Source organism: Aplysia californica, unplaced genomic scaffold (genome assembly GCF_000002075.1).
Source record: "Aplysia californica isolate F4 #8 unplaced genomic scaffold, AplCal3.0 scaffold00284, whole genome shotgun sequence".
NCBI lineage: Eukaryota > Metazoa > Mollusca > Gastropoda > Aplysiida > Aplysiidae > Aplysia > Aplysia californica.
In genome coordinates this window covers 341,845-357,968 of record NW_004797554.1, presented here as the reverse complement: position 1 = coordinate 357,968, position 16,124 = coordinate 341,845, and the positions used below count along the sequence as shown (strand labels likewise).

Here is a 16,124-nt window from a genome sequence, read left to right as displayed (position 1 = left end):
TCTCTCTCTCTCTCATCACATACATCCCACGGCTGTTCAACAGGCTGGGAGACCGCTCCTTTAGTTGCTTCATGCCAGCCGTCTGTGCCACCCATGGGTTGGTCATTAAATCAGCAGTCAGTTGTGCTCACTTCCGTGATGCCAGCGGCGTGCCCCGCCTGCCTGTATAGTGCAATTCCTCCAGATTGCGGTGTCTTTCCCACCCCGATATCTCCAGATCTAAAGATGCTATGTCACCACACGATCCGCTATTGTAAAGCTTAATTTCCCCCTAAAAGAGGATATAACTTTGGTTGATCTCAGTTCATAATCTTGATTATATTGGACTATGTTCTCCTAGACGTGTTTCTACCATATCGAATTCTATTTTCAGTATTATTTGAATTTAAACCTAAATAATTTCGTGAACTGACCAACGGTTTCAATTCTTTTTACAAATCTAGTTGGGATTGGTATATTTACAAATTGTGCAAGTTTCCCCTAGTGGGTATAGGTATACTGAACGTTTGTAGGTGCTGACACCCTGACTGGTGATACCCGCGATCTTAGAGTGATTTGTTTTAATCTAGAGTTGTCACATGTGACGGCAGGACTTGGGAAACTGAGGCCAGATAACGAAAAGCTGTGAATCTCCACTCAAATATCTTTGCTTTTGGGAACGACACAATGATGAAGTGAAGTGACTTAAAAATTTCATTCTATGTCTGACCCAATATCTTTACATTGTCAACATCATCCACAACTGTCATGTTCAAATTTAACCCTCATCCTGCGGGAGCCGGGTTTATGTAGCCCGATAAGCCTATTTCGGCACATCGCCTGCGTTCTGGTCCCGAGTCAGTGTAGCTCCTGGCTCAGCGCACGCGCAGCGCGCATCGTCTTACGTGTCATTCGGGTCCCGAGTCGGATCCCCATTCACGCAGGTCAAGCGTGTGTGCGTCAGTCTGCTTGAGTTTGTGTGCATTTGTGGCCTTCTTCTAGAACCACCTGCCTTGGTTTGAATCGAGGCATACGTCTCATTCAAAACATGCCAAGTTCATAGCTCTAGATGTTCGTCCAATGAAATTATAGAAGAAATTGACCCACTTAGACATGAGGAGCTCGAAAGGATAGTCAGGAAACAATACTTCCATTTTTCTATACAAAATATTTCAAATGAGCTTGATTTTGTATGAAATGATACTACCTGATAAAAAATGAGCTTGTTTGATAGTTTTGAACTCTTGTGCAGGTACAAAGAACAATTTGAGTGTAAAACATTCGGAAATTGACCTAAATTATCCCCTTTCGAACCTCAGGTCATTCATAACAACAAGAGCGTCCAGAGAGGTTATTCAAATGGGCGTAACTACTCATAATGTCTTATCAGCTTGTGAGAGGGGGTTATTCATGTGTTTGTAACACTTAATAAATAGAAAGCTATGAAGGATAGAGCGTTATTTTCATCATCAGTTAACACACTCCCATGGTATTCATGGCGAAAACACACGTTTAACGGTTTCCCGATGCGCGCGTTGTACACCAACAGTACACACTGAGTGACCCCGACGGCCTGCCCGGCACGTCCGGCGTAATCGGTTGCTGATAAGATACGCATCTGGGCACAGACGCAGGATAAGAGTTAATGAAATCATGACCCTCTATCAATGTTTAAACATATATCCACTTTTCTTTCTGCGTCATCTCGTATCTCTTTATCTTAATTAGTTGCACGATTGCTCCATGAAATTTGTCAGATGATGCTTATTCAAAGAATACGGTTTGATGCTCAGTTGGTGTTGTAGTTTGGGCTTATTCGCTTGTTAAACAAAGCCTAAAATTGCTGCAATAACATTTTCATCGCGAATCTGTCAGTCAAGCAAAATTCCCAGCGCTGACCTCTTGACCAGTACCTCTTGACCAGTTGGTAATGGCTGGTTCGAGTTAGGCTGAGTGCCGGGGGGGTGGGGGCTGCGGGGTGCCAGTAGAACTAAAGTACTGCCCGTGAACAGCTGTGATCAGTGCTGTTTCTCATTCCTGTAAGACAAAGCTGCAACCCCTCAGTGACCCTGGATTGGCACGCTAGGTCAACCTTGTTCTGACTTATCGCGTCCTGTCTTTGTTGTCTAGTCCATGCTTTTTGCCATAATGTCATAGAAAATAGTCAAGAAAATCTTGTGCCATTGGGGTTTTTTTTAAGTGGTGTGAAATTTCTGAAAGAGTTTGAAGACATCATAATATGTGTTTTGCATCAGGTCTTTTCATAAGTTCCAACGTTGAAGGAAAGAACTTTTTGCTTCAGGTTTGTTCCCCTTTGAATGTAGATTCTTGTGTGGTTTTCAGGAGTCTCAGAAATGGGTACAGGAAGACAAGAAGCTGTTCAAGATGACAGACAATGTGGAGTATGATGTAGAAGGTGAGGTTTGTGAGTTTGTTCCATTTAGGACGTCAGTTCAATGGCTTAGGTTTTTAAAGATTTGCATTCTATGTGTGGAAAATCGCTCGTCTTCTCAGTTCTGTGATATAACTGCAGGGCTGCCCAGCATTACAAATTTGGCAAAATTGTTACAATTTTTATTCAATTTTATGGAAACATGGTTGTATTTTCCATGATTCTCAATTTTAAAAATTTCGGCGGCCACAATAAGGGGAGAAAAACTACCAAAGCCAGACATTTTACGTCACTACATCACGTGCAGCCATCTAACTTTAACATTCTCTTTGCACTGAGCCGTTGTAGTCCCTCAGTGCGGCTTCACCATCAGAAAAGCATTAGAAAATGGCAAACATTAGGTTGACAAGGTGGTTAAAAAATAATGATAATGATAAATAGCATTTGTATAGCGCATGCCCCGCTCAACAGCAGGCTCTATGCGCTTTACACTATATTATTACCCCGGCAGACCATAGAACACTCCGAAACATTCTCAGCTTCCCGGGAAGCACACAGTGCAAGCAGCTGATTAAGCGCTCAAACACTAACAAACTGACAAGATTTTTCGCTGTCTATAGCCTGGTACCCATTCCCACCTGGGTGAAGTGAGGAAAATTCGTGTTAAGTGCCTTTCCCAAGAACACAACGTTGGGTCCCTGACGGGATTCGAACCCACGACCTTACGGTTGCGAGTCCGAGAGCCTAACCACTAGGCCACTGACGCCACAAAATTCCGGCCCCTTTTGTGTTTTGGGTGACAGCCTAGGCCATAATTGAGAATCTTTTAAGAAGTGATCATTGTTTGAAACTTGATACAATTACCTATAGTGAGTGCATGGCATGGTGTGTTGTGATACACAGATCAGGTTCAAAGGTTTGTGACATACTCTGTAGTTCCAAAGGTTTATTTGATTTTTGCAAGCAGTAACAACCCCCTCCCCTCCCCTTTCTGTGCCCCCTTTTTATTTTTGTAACTAGATGATGACAAGCACGGCAAGACCTCCCCCCATCCCCTTTTTTCCCCTTCATCATGCCTTTGTTTACTTTACATTTATTATTGACTACTTTAACCCTTGTCCCTGACACAGACACCTCTGGATCAATAACAACAATAACAACGACACAGACACCTAAGGGAGGAAAACTATCTATGGCCAACTTACAAGTTTTTGAGCCATATCTCTAATTTTCTAGTTGTTGATTACTAAAACATGCAGGTTGCTGGGCAGCTCTGTAACTGTGACTTATTAGATTGATGGCTGTGGGTAATTGACAGCAGATGCTCTGGTGTGGTTTGCTTCATCTTTCTTATCATCGTACATCTTTCATCCTTATCTCTCCTCCTTTTCTTTGTGTGCTACTCTACATAATATTTTTAATCTTCATCATTTATATTCTAGACATTTTTGTTGCAACTGCTGTAAAACTCAATGAAACTAAACATCGATGGCCTTGGGCTGCACTTATGCCTAAAACGGTTAGGAAACCTCAGTTTGAGCCAAGTTTATATCCCAGGTCACAATATAAATGTACTTAACAGTCATGTAGTGAAAGTATCCTTTCCTGCCAGCATGGCATGGAGGTGGCATTATTGAAACTGACTTGTGGCATCTAATGAGTATAATAGGCCTATACATTAACTCACTGACTACTGGGCCCTTTCACCAGTCACAAGCGCTGAATACTGACGTTTTTGGGAGTATTTGAAAACACCCCCACAACTCTCAGAATTACCCTATTGTAATAATTTTTTGACACAGTAAAGTTACACTCAAGCTTAATCTAATACAAAAAAACACCTAAAGTTGTCAGAGTCTAAAACTTTAGTTTTTATGATTTTTAAAAAACTGGCATGAATTTTATTTTCCAAAAAATTTCCTGAGGTGTGACGGATAGAATGAAATTCACAACAACAACAAAAATAAAACTTCAAAGTGTTCTGTTTTGATTTGTATGCATCTGTGAGTGTTTGGTGAAAGTATAAAAGCTGGTCTGTGCGTTTATTCAGACCCATGCACAGAATTAGATAAGGCAGATGTAGGGCACGATATTGTGATTTCTTTGTGCTAACAACAGCATCAGTACTAGAGCTAGGTCTAGCCCTCTAGCACTGGAGTTCGTTTCCGTATAATAGTATGTGACGGGAACGCAAGTTTCGGAAGAAAAGCGCAAAGTTCATCCCGTTGGGAGTACGGGATCTGTACAAGCGAAGCGGCTGCCCGTCCCATACCTGTGGCGGGAATCATAGTCAGTGAGTTAAGTGACCAAATGGTTGGTGAGTTCAGACTCACAAATAATCTCAAGCAAATGTTGATGCCACAGGGTTTAGATGGGTGGTCACGATGGTATATCTTTGGGCAAGACATGGTAGCCCTGGCTAAAAAAAAATAGGGTGCTGCACTGCAACAGCATTTTTGTAAATTTATCTGCAATTGTGTGATCGGTATTCTTTATATATATGTATATTTTCCATTGTAACCCACAGTTTTTTCCACAGGGATCGGTAAAATGTAACTTAATTTGGATTTAATTTGATATGCACAGTCGAACCTGCCTTAATGGAAACCTCTCTAATTTGGAAACCTGTCATAATTGAATCTCCCCACTCCTCCCCTGAAAAGTTCCACAATAATTACCTCTATAAAACAGAAACCTGCTCTACCAGGACACGGAAAGAGGAATTCCTTCCCCTTGGAGGGTTTTTGAACCCGTCTAAGACGGGAAATGCTTTGCTCGCTCAGCCCTGAGTTAAAACTGATCGAAACTCCCAAGTTAAGTTCCATCGGCTGTAACTCTAACTTTTACCTCATGCTTCCAGGCGAGGAAGGGGGGTAGGTGTCCAACTTGGAAGTAGATGTTACCCCCATCCCTGCGAGTCCTGTGCAGCTCAGATGGTCAGGGTGGTGTGGGCGTGAAATCTCACTACTGCTCGTGAAAATTCTTGAGTAGTGCTCCAGCATGGAGACTTTCCTGGGTAGCCAGAGGTGTGAAATTAATTTGGTCAATGCCTACTACCCTGATTTTAAGGCCAGCCGAGAAAAAGTTCCTCAAATTGTTGTTACATGACTTTGATGTTATCTTTGTATCCTCACTGGTAAAGCAAAGGTTTTTTTTTCATGACTCTTCATCCTCCAGACTTTGCAAAGCAGCTTGATGCATACCTCGCGAAAAGACATCAAGCCATTTCGTCATTACGAGGTGAGTGTTTCCTGTTGTTCGAGGCTGTTGGTCTTTGCCAGTTATGGGTGGTGAGCTGGTAGGTCCTTCTTCTTTACTTTCCAGCTTTTTGTTTCCATTTTGTCTATTTTTCTGTGTTCACACACGCATACTCTTGGCCATCATTATTTCAACTGCTTGCTGTAAGACTGTCATAAATCACTGTTCGTGGGTGGTTGGCGGGTGCTCTGGTGTGGTTTTCTCCTTCTTTCCTGTCAAACATCTATCATCCTGATCCCTCCTCCTTCTGTTTTATGTTTATTACTCTCTTGTAACACTTCTAATCTTCGGCACTTATATGACCTTATTACCCTTCTCCCTCCAAGACCTAACATTGACAACACACTCTATGGAACATTACAGCAACTGCAGCAAACCTGCACTTATCACTACATGGCATTGGACAGAAGGGCGAGAGCCCAGCTATTACTGGATCGATAACAACAACAACAACATATGACCTTATACTTATTGTGTTGCAAGTGCCGCAAAACTCTAAATAAAACTAAAACTAAAATCACTTTTCAAAATGGAGTATTGTAGAATCTTTCGCTAAGCAATGGATTTGTTGATGCTGCCAAAAATATATAGATCTAGCTTTTCAAAAATCTTGCAGGATCTTATGGTCATTTTTTTTTTTTATGAATTTTTTTTGCAGCTACTTTTCTTTTTCACATGTATTTTTATCGAAGTAAGCTCTGTTTGTGGAGTCGGCAAAAATGAAATACCTGCTGGAATATTTTTCTATCAGTTAAGGCTGGAGCTCAGGGAAGGAACTTGTTTTTGTGGGGAATGGCCTAGGGGTAGTAAAATGAGACTAGCTTGTGGTGCATTTTCTGGTGTAGTTACATAAAGGGAACTGCTGTGTTTATTAGAGGGGTTTTTTACCGTTGCTTGTATGTTTTCTTTTTAAACATGTTTAAAGTCTTTTCATTTCTCTTTTTATTTTAATTGTTTGATAGTGTCAAAAGTTCTTTTTTTTAAGTTTTGGAAATGTAATATTATTGGATCATGGAGAAGAGATGGAGAAAAACAAGTTTTCTTTTAATGGCATATATGATTTTTTAATTTAATATCAAATTCTCTTTACATATATTAGGTGGAAAGTTGTGTGTTCCTTAATTAAATGTCTTCAGTGTTTCAATGGGAGCATACCTTATCTTGCAGAAAAAGTGGCGGCATTCCGACAAGAGATTCAAGAGGAAGAAACATTGAGCAAGAACATCAAGTCTGCAAGTAACGTCAAGCGGAAGTAACAATGCGTGTTGTGATCCCAGAATCATCTCCTCCACCACTGCGTATTGCCTGACCATGTGCTGAGAACATTATCTATCTATCTATCTATATACACGAGTTCCTTGCCATTGAATAGATGTGACCATGAGTGCAAGGGGCGTGCTTTGGTGTCCACAAAGGGCTCCTTTGTTTCCTGTCGCTGTGGATTTTGTTTTTTCCTTCGCTGCTATTGTTGCCCAGGAGCGGCTTTATTCCTCGTGCAGGTGGTTGGTGGGAGTTCTAGTGTGATCTGCCCCTTCTACTTCTATTTGATGTTGCTAGCGTCCTAGTCTGTTCATCTCGGAATGTGGTCATTGTCTTACTGACTTGCCATAATGTGCAAACCAAGAAAATTCTTTGACAGTCACATTTCTGTTCTGAGGCTTATAATTTTAGTTTCCGATAGGTAAAGGACAGAATAAAGATCTCTTCAGTTCTCGGCCAAAGTGTTTTTCATATGACAGAGATGATCTTTTCGAACCATATTAGATTATCCAGTTTGCAAGTCTAAAGCCCATAAGCTTATGGCTGCTGTTCTGAGGCGATGTTATATCTGCCCGTTAAGCCGAAATAACCTTTTGGAACTAAAATAGACTGTTGAATTTATATGTCTAAGGCTCCTGCGCTCATAGTAACACGTTTCTGGTAACATTGTATTTGACTAATGGATCTGATGTTTTGTATATTGGTTTAGCTCGAGTTGTGCTCAGCGTGTTGTCGTAACTGCCATAACGGTTGCAAAAAAGAAATGACAAGATGACTTGTTCTGGTACTTCATCTACTGCTTTTTGTTTCTAGTTAAGGATGTGAAAATTGACAGCGTTTGGGTGAATGTCAGGTTCAAGGACCCCTTGATTGTTTATGTGGAATCAAATATCATTAGTATTATTATAATTATTAAGTCTTAAGTATAAAAGCGAGATGTGCAAGTGGGCTTTTAAAAATGTCTTCTCTCTGTCTGTGTAGCTGAATGGCTTATCATACTGTGTAAAAGTGACATGGTGCTGATGGTGTTTCTTTATGTAGCATGTTTGTAGGGAACACCCTTCTTCATCTAGTCGGATCTGCATGACCAAATTCAGTGCAGACATACAAATTGGGCAGGGAACTTACCCAAAAGAAGTTATTTGGGGTAAACTTTCGGTGTTCTCTACAGAGCTATTTCTCTAGACTAGTTGTAATCCAGTGAACTGTAGCCTTGGTCAAAGTGAAAATGTATACAGTTGGACCTGTTTTGATTCTCATCTGTTGAAAGGAACAATGCTGAAGGCGATGGTGAGGATATCTCTGGCTGTTTTCATTTTTTATTGTTAATGCCAGAAATAAAGTATCCCATTCTGTGCTTGGAATTTAGATCTTGTTATGATCTTGAGAATTATTTCCCTGACTGGAAATCTAAAATGTGAACCGGCAAAGTAGAACCATGGTTGCTCTTGAGATGTGTGCTGGCCTGCTAGCTTTTCTCACACTTGTTTTATGATTGAGGCTACAACTGACACTTGTTTTTATGATTGAGGCTATAACTCACACTTGTCCTATTTACTGCCGGGTAGCTCACTCATTGCTGAACAAATTTGAAAAATATTTACACAAAGTGTAGCAATGATTATATTGCCCCACAAATACTGGTATGGAATCAAAACTGTTTGCTCATATGATGTACACAAATATTTTTCCACTTGAAAGGCACTTCCTTTCCAAAATACTGTAACTAGCTATCCTTTTGTTTACCAAAAGTGGCTGATGTAAATTTGCTTTGTGTACAATATTATTGGCTGTGTAAAAAGTAACGCTGGCTTCTTTTAGAACAAAAACAAAATGTTGAGAACAAAATTAGGAAACTTTTGATTTTTGTCCATTTTCATTTTGTTTGGATCCAGTTTGCTTGGTTTGAATTTGAAATCAGGTTTGCTTAGTTGGTAGGTAAACTGTTGTCTTGTGTTCCAGTGTGTGGGTGTAAGCGCTTTCTTACCAAAAGGTTGTTGCTGAGCTGCCCTTGTACAGTCAGATAAAGTATTACTACTACTGTCCGACACCATTAATGTTGGGATGTAGTTCACAAAGGTAGACAATTGTCTGTAAAAGCGCTCTGATGAAATGTCCACATCATTGTCTGATGTATATATATATTTTTTTAATACTTCTTTTTTTCTTAGTGTCACAAAGTACATTGTGTATCTTTTGTACTTCTTTACTTTCCCTCTGTTTCTTCTGTCTGTCTGTCTGTCTGTCTGTCTGTCTGTCTGTCTTACTTTTCCCCAGCACTAAATGACCTTTATTGTGTCAATGGGCTTCTTTTTACTCAAACAAACAAACAAGTCTTTGTTTTTTCTTAGTGTCACAGGAGTATTTATTGAATGTCATTAACGCTTTAACCCCGAGTTTTTTCCCAGAGTTTACCAGTCACCTAAACCTGGTGCACTATGTCTCATTATAATAACCCTATAAGTTTGCCTCCAACTTCTAAATGGTGGAAACAAAGGCTTTGTCAATACTAAAAAAAACTTGGTTTGGGAATAGTTCCGAAAAACAAACAAATACTTGCACTAAATGAAACAAAACAGTTGTCACCAGTAGTATTGGACGCTGCCACCAGCTTCCGATGGGCAACAGGGTTATTACCGCCGGTCCATTGGGGTTTAAAATTTTTAGACTGAATGAGTTTAACTTGCCAACATTGGCTAATGCAGAGAGTGGAACTGTCTATGAGAGACAAGCATTCAACCACAAGTTTACAATTATATCTCGGTATATTTTCTTTTTCTTGCATTTCAAGCCTTTGGCGAAGTCCTGAAGTGGTGTGGAATACTCACACAGGTCAACTCAGTTTGGCCGAAAAGATTTTTGCGCTCAGCTGATCTTTTTGGAAATTGGAGAAAAAAAATGTAGAGTTTATTAAATAATAAGTATTGTACAGACAGACATACCAAAAGATTGTCATTTTAAAAAAAAATATGTTGCATACCATGCCAGTTCTCCCATGTCTTCTTTTTGTTGGTTCATTAATTATGAATCGTGAAAGGTTATCAAAACATGACAGTTTCTGGGTAGTCAAGATCCAGTGAGTTAATGAAGTAAAGCTGAAGTTGAAAAAAAAAAAGATTCTTTTACATATTGTGGAGTCTGAAGTTCGCTGGGTATAGCATAGTTACATCTTTGGTTTTTTTCTCTACCTAGAAAGGACTGAGTAGTTCAGATTATGGTTCTGGTACATCACAGATGTGCTTTCCCACTGACGCTCCTCTTCTGGAACTCCTTTATATATAATAAGTATTGTGCACCTTTCCCCTCTTTAAAAAAAACACACACAAAAAAAAGAAGAGTTTTGTGGTTATGTATAGGATATCCAACACACACAAAAAAATCAGATGTTTTAGTTTGGAGTCTTTATATTTATTTTTACTACGACACTTATTATTTCTAAGATAAATTGGTTCCGGATGAGTATCGATTAATTACATTACTCAAAGTTACTTCTGTTCTTGTGTTGTGCTTGATAAATGTTAAAAAAAACTAGCGGAATACAAGAAATAATAACTGTGCCTTGGTTGTTCTCCAGGAAAGACTTGTGGGATTGTTATCACTTTTTCAGTGCTTTTTTTTTTTACCACATGAACACCATCGCCTCAATTTTTTTGTCTTTTTTTGTTGTTGTCTGGATTTGAGGAAATCAAAATAAGCAAAGTTCCACCATCTCAAAAAACATAAGTGTATGTGATATGAGCACTGCTCTCAAAATGAAACGTGATGTTAAAATCAACCTGTTAATGAATATATTTTTTGCCTTTAGTCAGCGTAAAAAAAGAATCCACACAGAAATGTGTTCTGTAATGGGCAGGAAACGTGTTGAGCCAAAATAGTAAAATCCCCAAACCTCTGGAAAAATTCAAATTTCTTCATTTTCTCTTTCATTATTGTGACGGGCGCCTGATTTCACCATGCTACCTCACATAAATGTTGCAGAAAAAAAAAGGGGGGGGGGGGGGGGATGATGGTAATTAAAGTCAAAATCTTTTTGAAAAAGTGCCTAGCTGACTTTTATCTTGTGTACTTCCACTTTTCTCAATGTCATAAGATATGGATAAACACGCAAATACATCAAAAGCCTAATTGAAAAAGTTTAATTTCTTTTTTTTAACTTTGTTGAGCTGGATCCATACTGTCACTTGATTCCCCGGTCAAATTATTGCTTGGATCTAATGCAGTCTCTTAAATGCAAAAATTCTGGATCAATGCCAGAAAAATATTCTCAAGTCCTGATGCCATCTGCATCAGGCTCAAGTTCCACCTTGAAATGCTAAGACATGTTGACTTCTTTCGGCTCACAAGTTCAGAGACTGAACAACTCAGGTTAAAGATGAGGCTTACCTCTCTTCACTCCTGTAACTAAACGTGTACCTGGGAGCAAGCTAGATTTTTTGTTTAAAAAAACAGGTCATAATATAAGATTTTTCACCACCTGCTCCGATTGCTGCATTTGTGTCTGGTGTAGCGGTTAGGCACTTCACCGTAACATGCAAAAGATGTGAGTTTAAGTCCCGCGTGGGGAGTAAAAGTATCTCCGTGTGTCTACTGGGATGTATTTCTCCTAGCACTGACAGGCCTTCCTGTGACTATGACTGAATTGTGTTGATTAGGATGTAAAATACTTGTATTAGCAAAATTATTTTTTTTACTATTTGACTTGAGGCGGTAAAACATCTGCTATTACAAAATCATATTTTTGTAGCCTTTTGCCATGCCTGTCAGCATGTTTGTTGCAAACTCAACACAAGAGGAATAAAAACTAAGCTCCGGTGAAAGGACGGCTTTGAGGTGTATGCCGTATAGTAGACTTTATGGGAGTGCACTTTCTGCCTGTTCTGACAGGTCAGTTATATTTGTTGTGTAGTGAGAGTCCTGAGTGCCAGGTGCTGAAGGGTTGATTGTGTGACAGATTTTCAGTGTCAAAGTACCTGATGTGCCTCTGTGACGGACTATTTAGACTTGAGCTATGCAAATGTGAAGTCGGTCTTTGTGACCTAAGTTTTTGTTGAGCTGTGGGAAAGAGGTCCCTGTTCTTGGTAAGAGAGGGGGATCAGGCCGAATGGTATAATAATATTTTCCTGTTACCGAGGTAAGGGAATCGATAAGCCTATACAAACAAAGGAATTTGACTTATGCTTGTTTTTCTTTTTTTTTTCAAAATGTGACCACCATTTCTCCACAGTCTTCTGCTTCAAGCCACCTATATTTTTGTGCTTGACTGCCGTAGCAGCATTCCAAAACCAGCCGAATGTAGATACATGCAGTGCTTTTTCAGTGTCTCAATGAGATGATATTGAAATAGTTTTGTTTTTTTTTTGTTTTATTATTATTTTTAATTCTTTTCTGCATGTTGGCAGGAACATAATATGGGGAGAGGATGGAAGTTTTAAGTCAGAAAGTTCTAATGTTTTGTTATATTTTTTTCTTTGCTGATCATGTCTTGATTAAGTTGATTTGTACTTTTGCACAGCAATTGCTATAATGATTGTGCTGCAGAATGGTTGTATGTAGAGAACTCAGCTGTGTTGTTGAAATGTTTGTCTGAGTGGCCAGTGGGGGGCTGTGACCTGCTTTTTTTTTTCCTTTCACATCATGCTCAAAGCTGTGACTTGGAAGATTCAGAAGATGTGTATTACTAACTCTGACATTGTTTTGTATGCTTCGACTTCCTTGCTCTTGTCAATAAAAAGTATGTGTATGACGTGTACGGCAAGATGGCATTTTAAAAAAGATCAAATGGTCAATGTTACTTCAGGGTTTGCTGTTATTAACGCCAGGTATCTTATCTATGTGAATTGGTTAGTCTATTTCTCGGACCAGTTCCCATGCGTTTAAAAAGTTGTCATACTTGTCAAAAGATGTTTATACTCATACTCGAGGACAAAGTGTTGCAAGGGGTTCTGAGATTGATTTAAATCTGTGCAGAGAGAGTTTTATTTTCTCAAGATGATGATTGATGAGTGTTTTTGTTTTCCTTGTTTGTCTGTATTACATGACTTGTTAAAGGATATAAACAGGTGTATGTGGTTAGTGGCTGTTGGTGTCTGTTGCTTCCAGATTACAAGCCCATCCAAAGAACAATGTAGGTGTTGACTAAATGACATTTGAAAGTAATCCACCTAACTTCTTTACATTGTATTAGTTTAGTCTAGGGTTCGCATGTATTGTCAAAGGCAATTTTTTCCCCTGTCACACACAAGCATGATAAAGGTGCATACTGGCCTTGTATTGTAATGTAGTTCTGTTGTCTTTTGTTTGCATTGCCGTCCAATGTGCCTCATGTTGAGGTAGCATAGACTTAAGATCTGTTTTATCAGCTTTTAAAATCAAGACTATAATTTTATGATTTGTATTTTTGTGAGAGTCATCATGTCTGTTTATCGGACTCATTGTGTACTTCAGATGTCTGGGCATTCACAGATAGATGTTGCTAACTAATAGCTTCCGTTTCATTATGCACACAAGTTCCTGATCATCTTCTCAGATCCATGAAATGAGAATATGTGCTTGTCTCTTTGTGTTTACCATCCTGTAGACGTTTGGTCTTGCTTCCAGGATGTAATGTAGGGAGTGTCTTTCAAATGTGGCTACTGAAAACAAGGGCTAGAATGCATCAGTTGTCCTGTCACTTTCCCAGGGCGCTGTCTAGTTAGAGAGAGACAGAGAGGAGGCATTGAACCTCTGTCAGTGGGTGTTACAAAGTGTGATGGTGGTAGGAGCACAATTGTCTTCTGATGTCCTTCCCACTTGTCTTCAAACAGAGCCAGACGTAATTTTTCGGTAGGAGAAAGAATTACTATGACAGACTTAATTTGTGAGAGTGAGAGATGCACCTTGGCTGTACCCAGCACAGTGAAAGAGAGAGAGAGAGAGAATGTAAATGAGTGTAAGTAGTTTGGCAAAACTAGGCAGATCATGACATCACATTATATAGGGGCTGTTGTCCCACCTGTAGAAATATTCCACTGATGATAATTCTGGTATGTCTCCACTTGATGCAACCATAGTGTAGAGCTGAAAGTGAGCAAGCACCTTCCTTTTGACTTTGACACGATTGACTACACACCACTTTAGTACGACACACACACATGTATCTTGGTTGTCAGGCTCCTGTAGGTAAAATGTGACATGCTATGTGCCGCAGGGACTGGCTGGCTTTCATAGGCTCTGGGAACCTTTCTCATATATATATAAATATATATCTATGGAAATGTGATCCCTGAGGCTTACTTTTTTTTGTTGAACAACATGATGACCACATCAGCTTCTTCATGCAATAAACACCATCAACCTATTGCACACAGGGTCCAGTTTTTCTTTTTATACTCTTTTGTTTTTCTGATTACATTTGTGTACCTGAATAGACTAATGTGGGGCAGTATTGAGGCTTTGTTAGTAACAGTTTCAGTTTATTGCTTTTTGCAGAAATATTTTCCCACTCAGACGTAAAGGTAGACCCACAATCTATCTTTGATATAATCCCAGATGCTGACTCAAATTTAAGTGGGAGTGGGAGCTTTTACTTTTATTTCAACTGTATCCCCACTTCACATTTTTCGTTTCATATGCCCATACTCATCATAAGATTGATTTTGTCATCATTGCTGAACACTTACAAATTGGTTTGAACATTCGGTTTCTAGTAGTTCATGCCAACGAAAGCTTTCATTCCTGCTTTTATATTTACATTATATGCATACTTTCCTAACCATGGTCGCCACTAACTTTCGTGCATGGCTGAGCCTGTGATAAATATCCCTGTTGTGTGGCTTGGATATGTTCCTGCTATCTTCCCCGAACTGCTCCACTCGCTCATGCTGTCATTCTCATGTGCTCAACACAGCCTTGACTGCAAAGAAAAGCAGACATCACTAGCTTTTTCAAAGACAACGGAAATGTATGATTTTATCCAGGGCATTTGCTTAAGTTGAAACAGAAAATGTTTGTGTTCCTCAGTGGAAATGTGGGATTTTTATTTTCTTATTGATTTAGAGCTAGTCTGAGAAATATTGCATAAATAATTGTTCAACCATTTTCATTTGAAAAACTATTGGAAAGAAAGTACTTGATCATGCATTGCGCAAAGCTCGGAGCTCTGTGTATTAAAGTTTAGTTCAAATAAACCAGATGGTAAAAAAGCCTTGGGTGTGGGACTTGTCTTTTTGTGTCAGAAGAAGGAAATTTCCTGATGTCAAGCCACAAGGAGGAAGTAGGCCCTACTTGTGCATTATATTGTGCTTCGTAAAATTGTGGGGCGGGGGGTGGATTTTGAAATAAATCTATACATCTTGTATATAGCTCTTTGTTTATTGAAAAGTTACATTTGAGATGCTTTGTTTCTGTACACACAGACTTATAATAAAACAATATTGTACCTAATTTGATGTGGTCATGATGCATTATTTTTGTCCAGGTTTTTGGTGGTTTAGAACAGTTTAGTGACAATAATTCTTTGTCTTACTCTTACTCTTGGCGCCTCGTTGGCTCAGTTGGTACTGAGTAGTACGAGTATGTGTTATGCTGGGCTTTGGTGTGGACGATGATACTGGTTTGAACTTTGAATCTCCAATGTGGCGAGGGTTTTTTTTCACTTTGTCGTAAAAATTCCACTTAAGTCTAAATTTTGAGATTTTGGATTTTTACACCCTCCCAAAACTCTGTCAAAGATGCACCTTTCAACGTCCCCAAAATGCAGTATTTAACAAAAAAATATTTTAATTGAAAATTATTCTTTTTTAAATTGTAATGGCTTACAAATTTCTAGGATTTCGTGATTCCTCATACTACTCATAGAAAAGAACACAACAAAAATAGTCTTTGTCTCCGGTGTAAAAGTACTCAAACTGACTTAAGTGAATTGCTTGTAATTGTAACATCGACGATTTGCTCTACTCGGGCATGCATGGCATCGCGGGTGGTTGGCAAGTGGTTCGGTGTGGTTTACTCCATAATTCTCCTGTCAAACACCTGTCTATCGTCCGTATTTCTCTTTTTGGTGTTCTTTATTCTTTTGTAACTGTCTCTTATCTTCGGTACGTATACTTATATCACACACACACACACACACACACACAATCTGCGTTCTTACTTTTGCGCACCTTTATTATTTAGATTCATTTCTCTGGAGAGTCAGAAGATAACAGCCTGTCTCTCCTTAATTATCAGTTAATGATTGGAGGGGGGGGGGGGGGGG

At 39.3% G+C, this 16,124-nt stretch overlaps 1 protein-coding gene across 2 annotated transcripts in view; it reads left to right on the top strand.

Moving 5' to 3' along the window:
• The window catches only part of LOC101849852 (kinesin-like protein KIF2A), a 40,861-nt gene extending 30,857 nt beyond the window's left edge, over positions 1-10,004 (top strand). The window contains exons 21-23 of one of the 2 annotated variants that reach the window (XM_005101458.3): positions 2,323-2,395; positions 5,549-5,611; positions 6,797-10,004. In XM_005101458.3, coding sequence (XP_005101515.1) covers positions 2,323-2,395; positions 5,549-5,611; positions 6,797-6,885 — 225 coding nt within the window. In that variant the 3' untranslated portion in view covers positions 6,886-10,004. The remainder of the gene's footprint in view (positions 1-2,322; positions 2,396-5,548; positions 5,612-6,796) is intronic. The other variant, XM_005101459.3, reaches the window with a different exon arrangement.
• Positions 10,005-16,124: the final 6,120 nt, after the last annotated feature.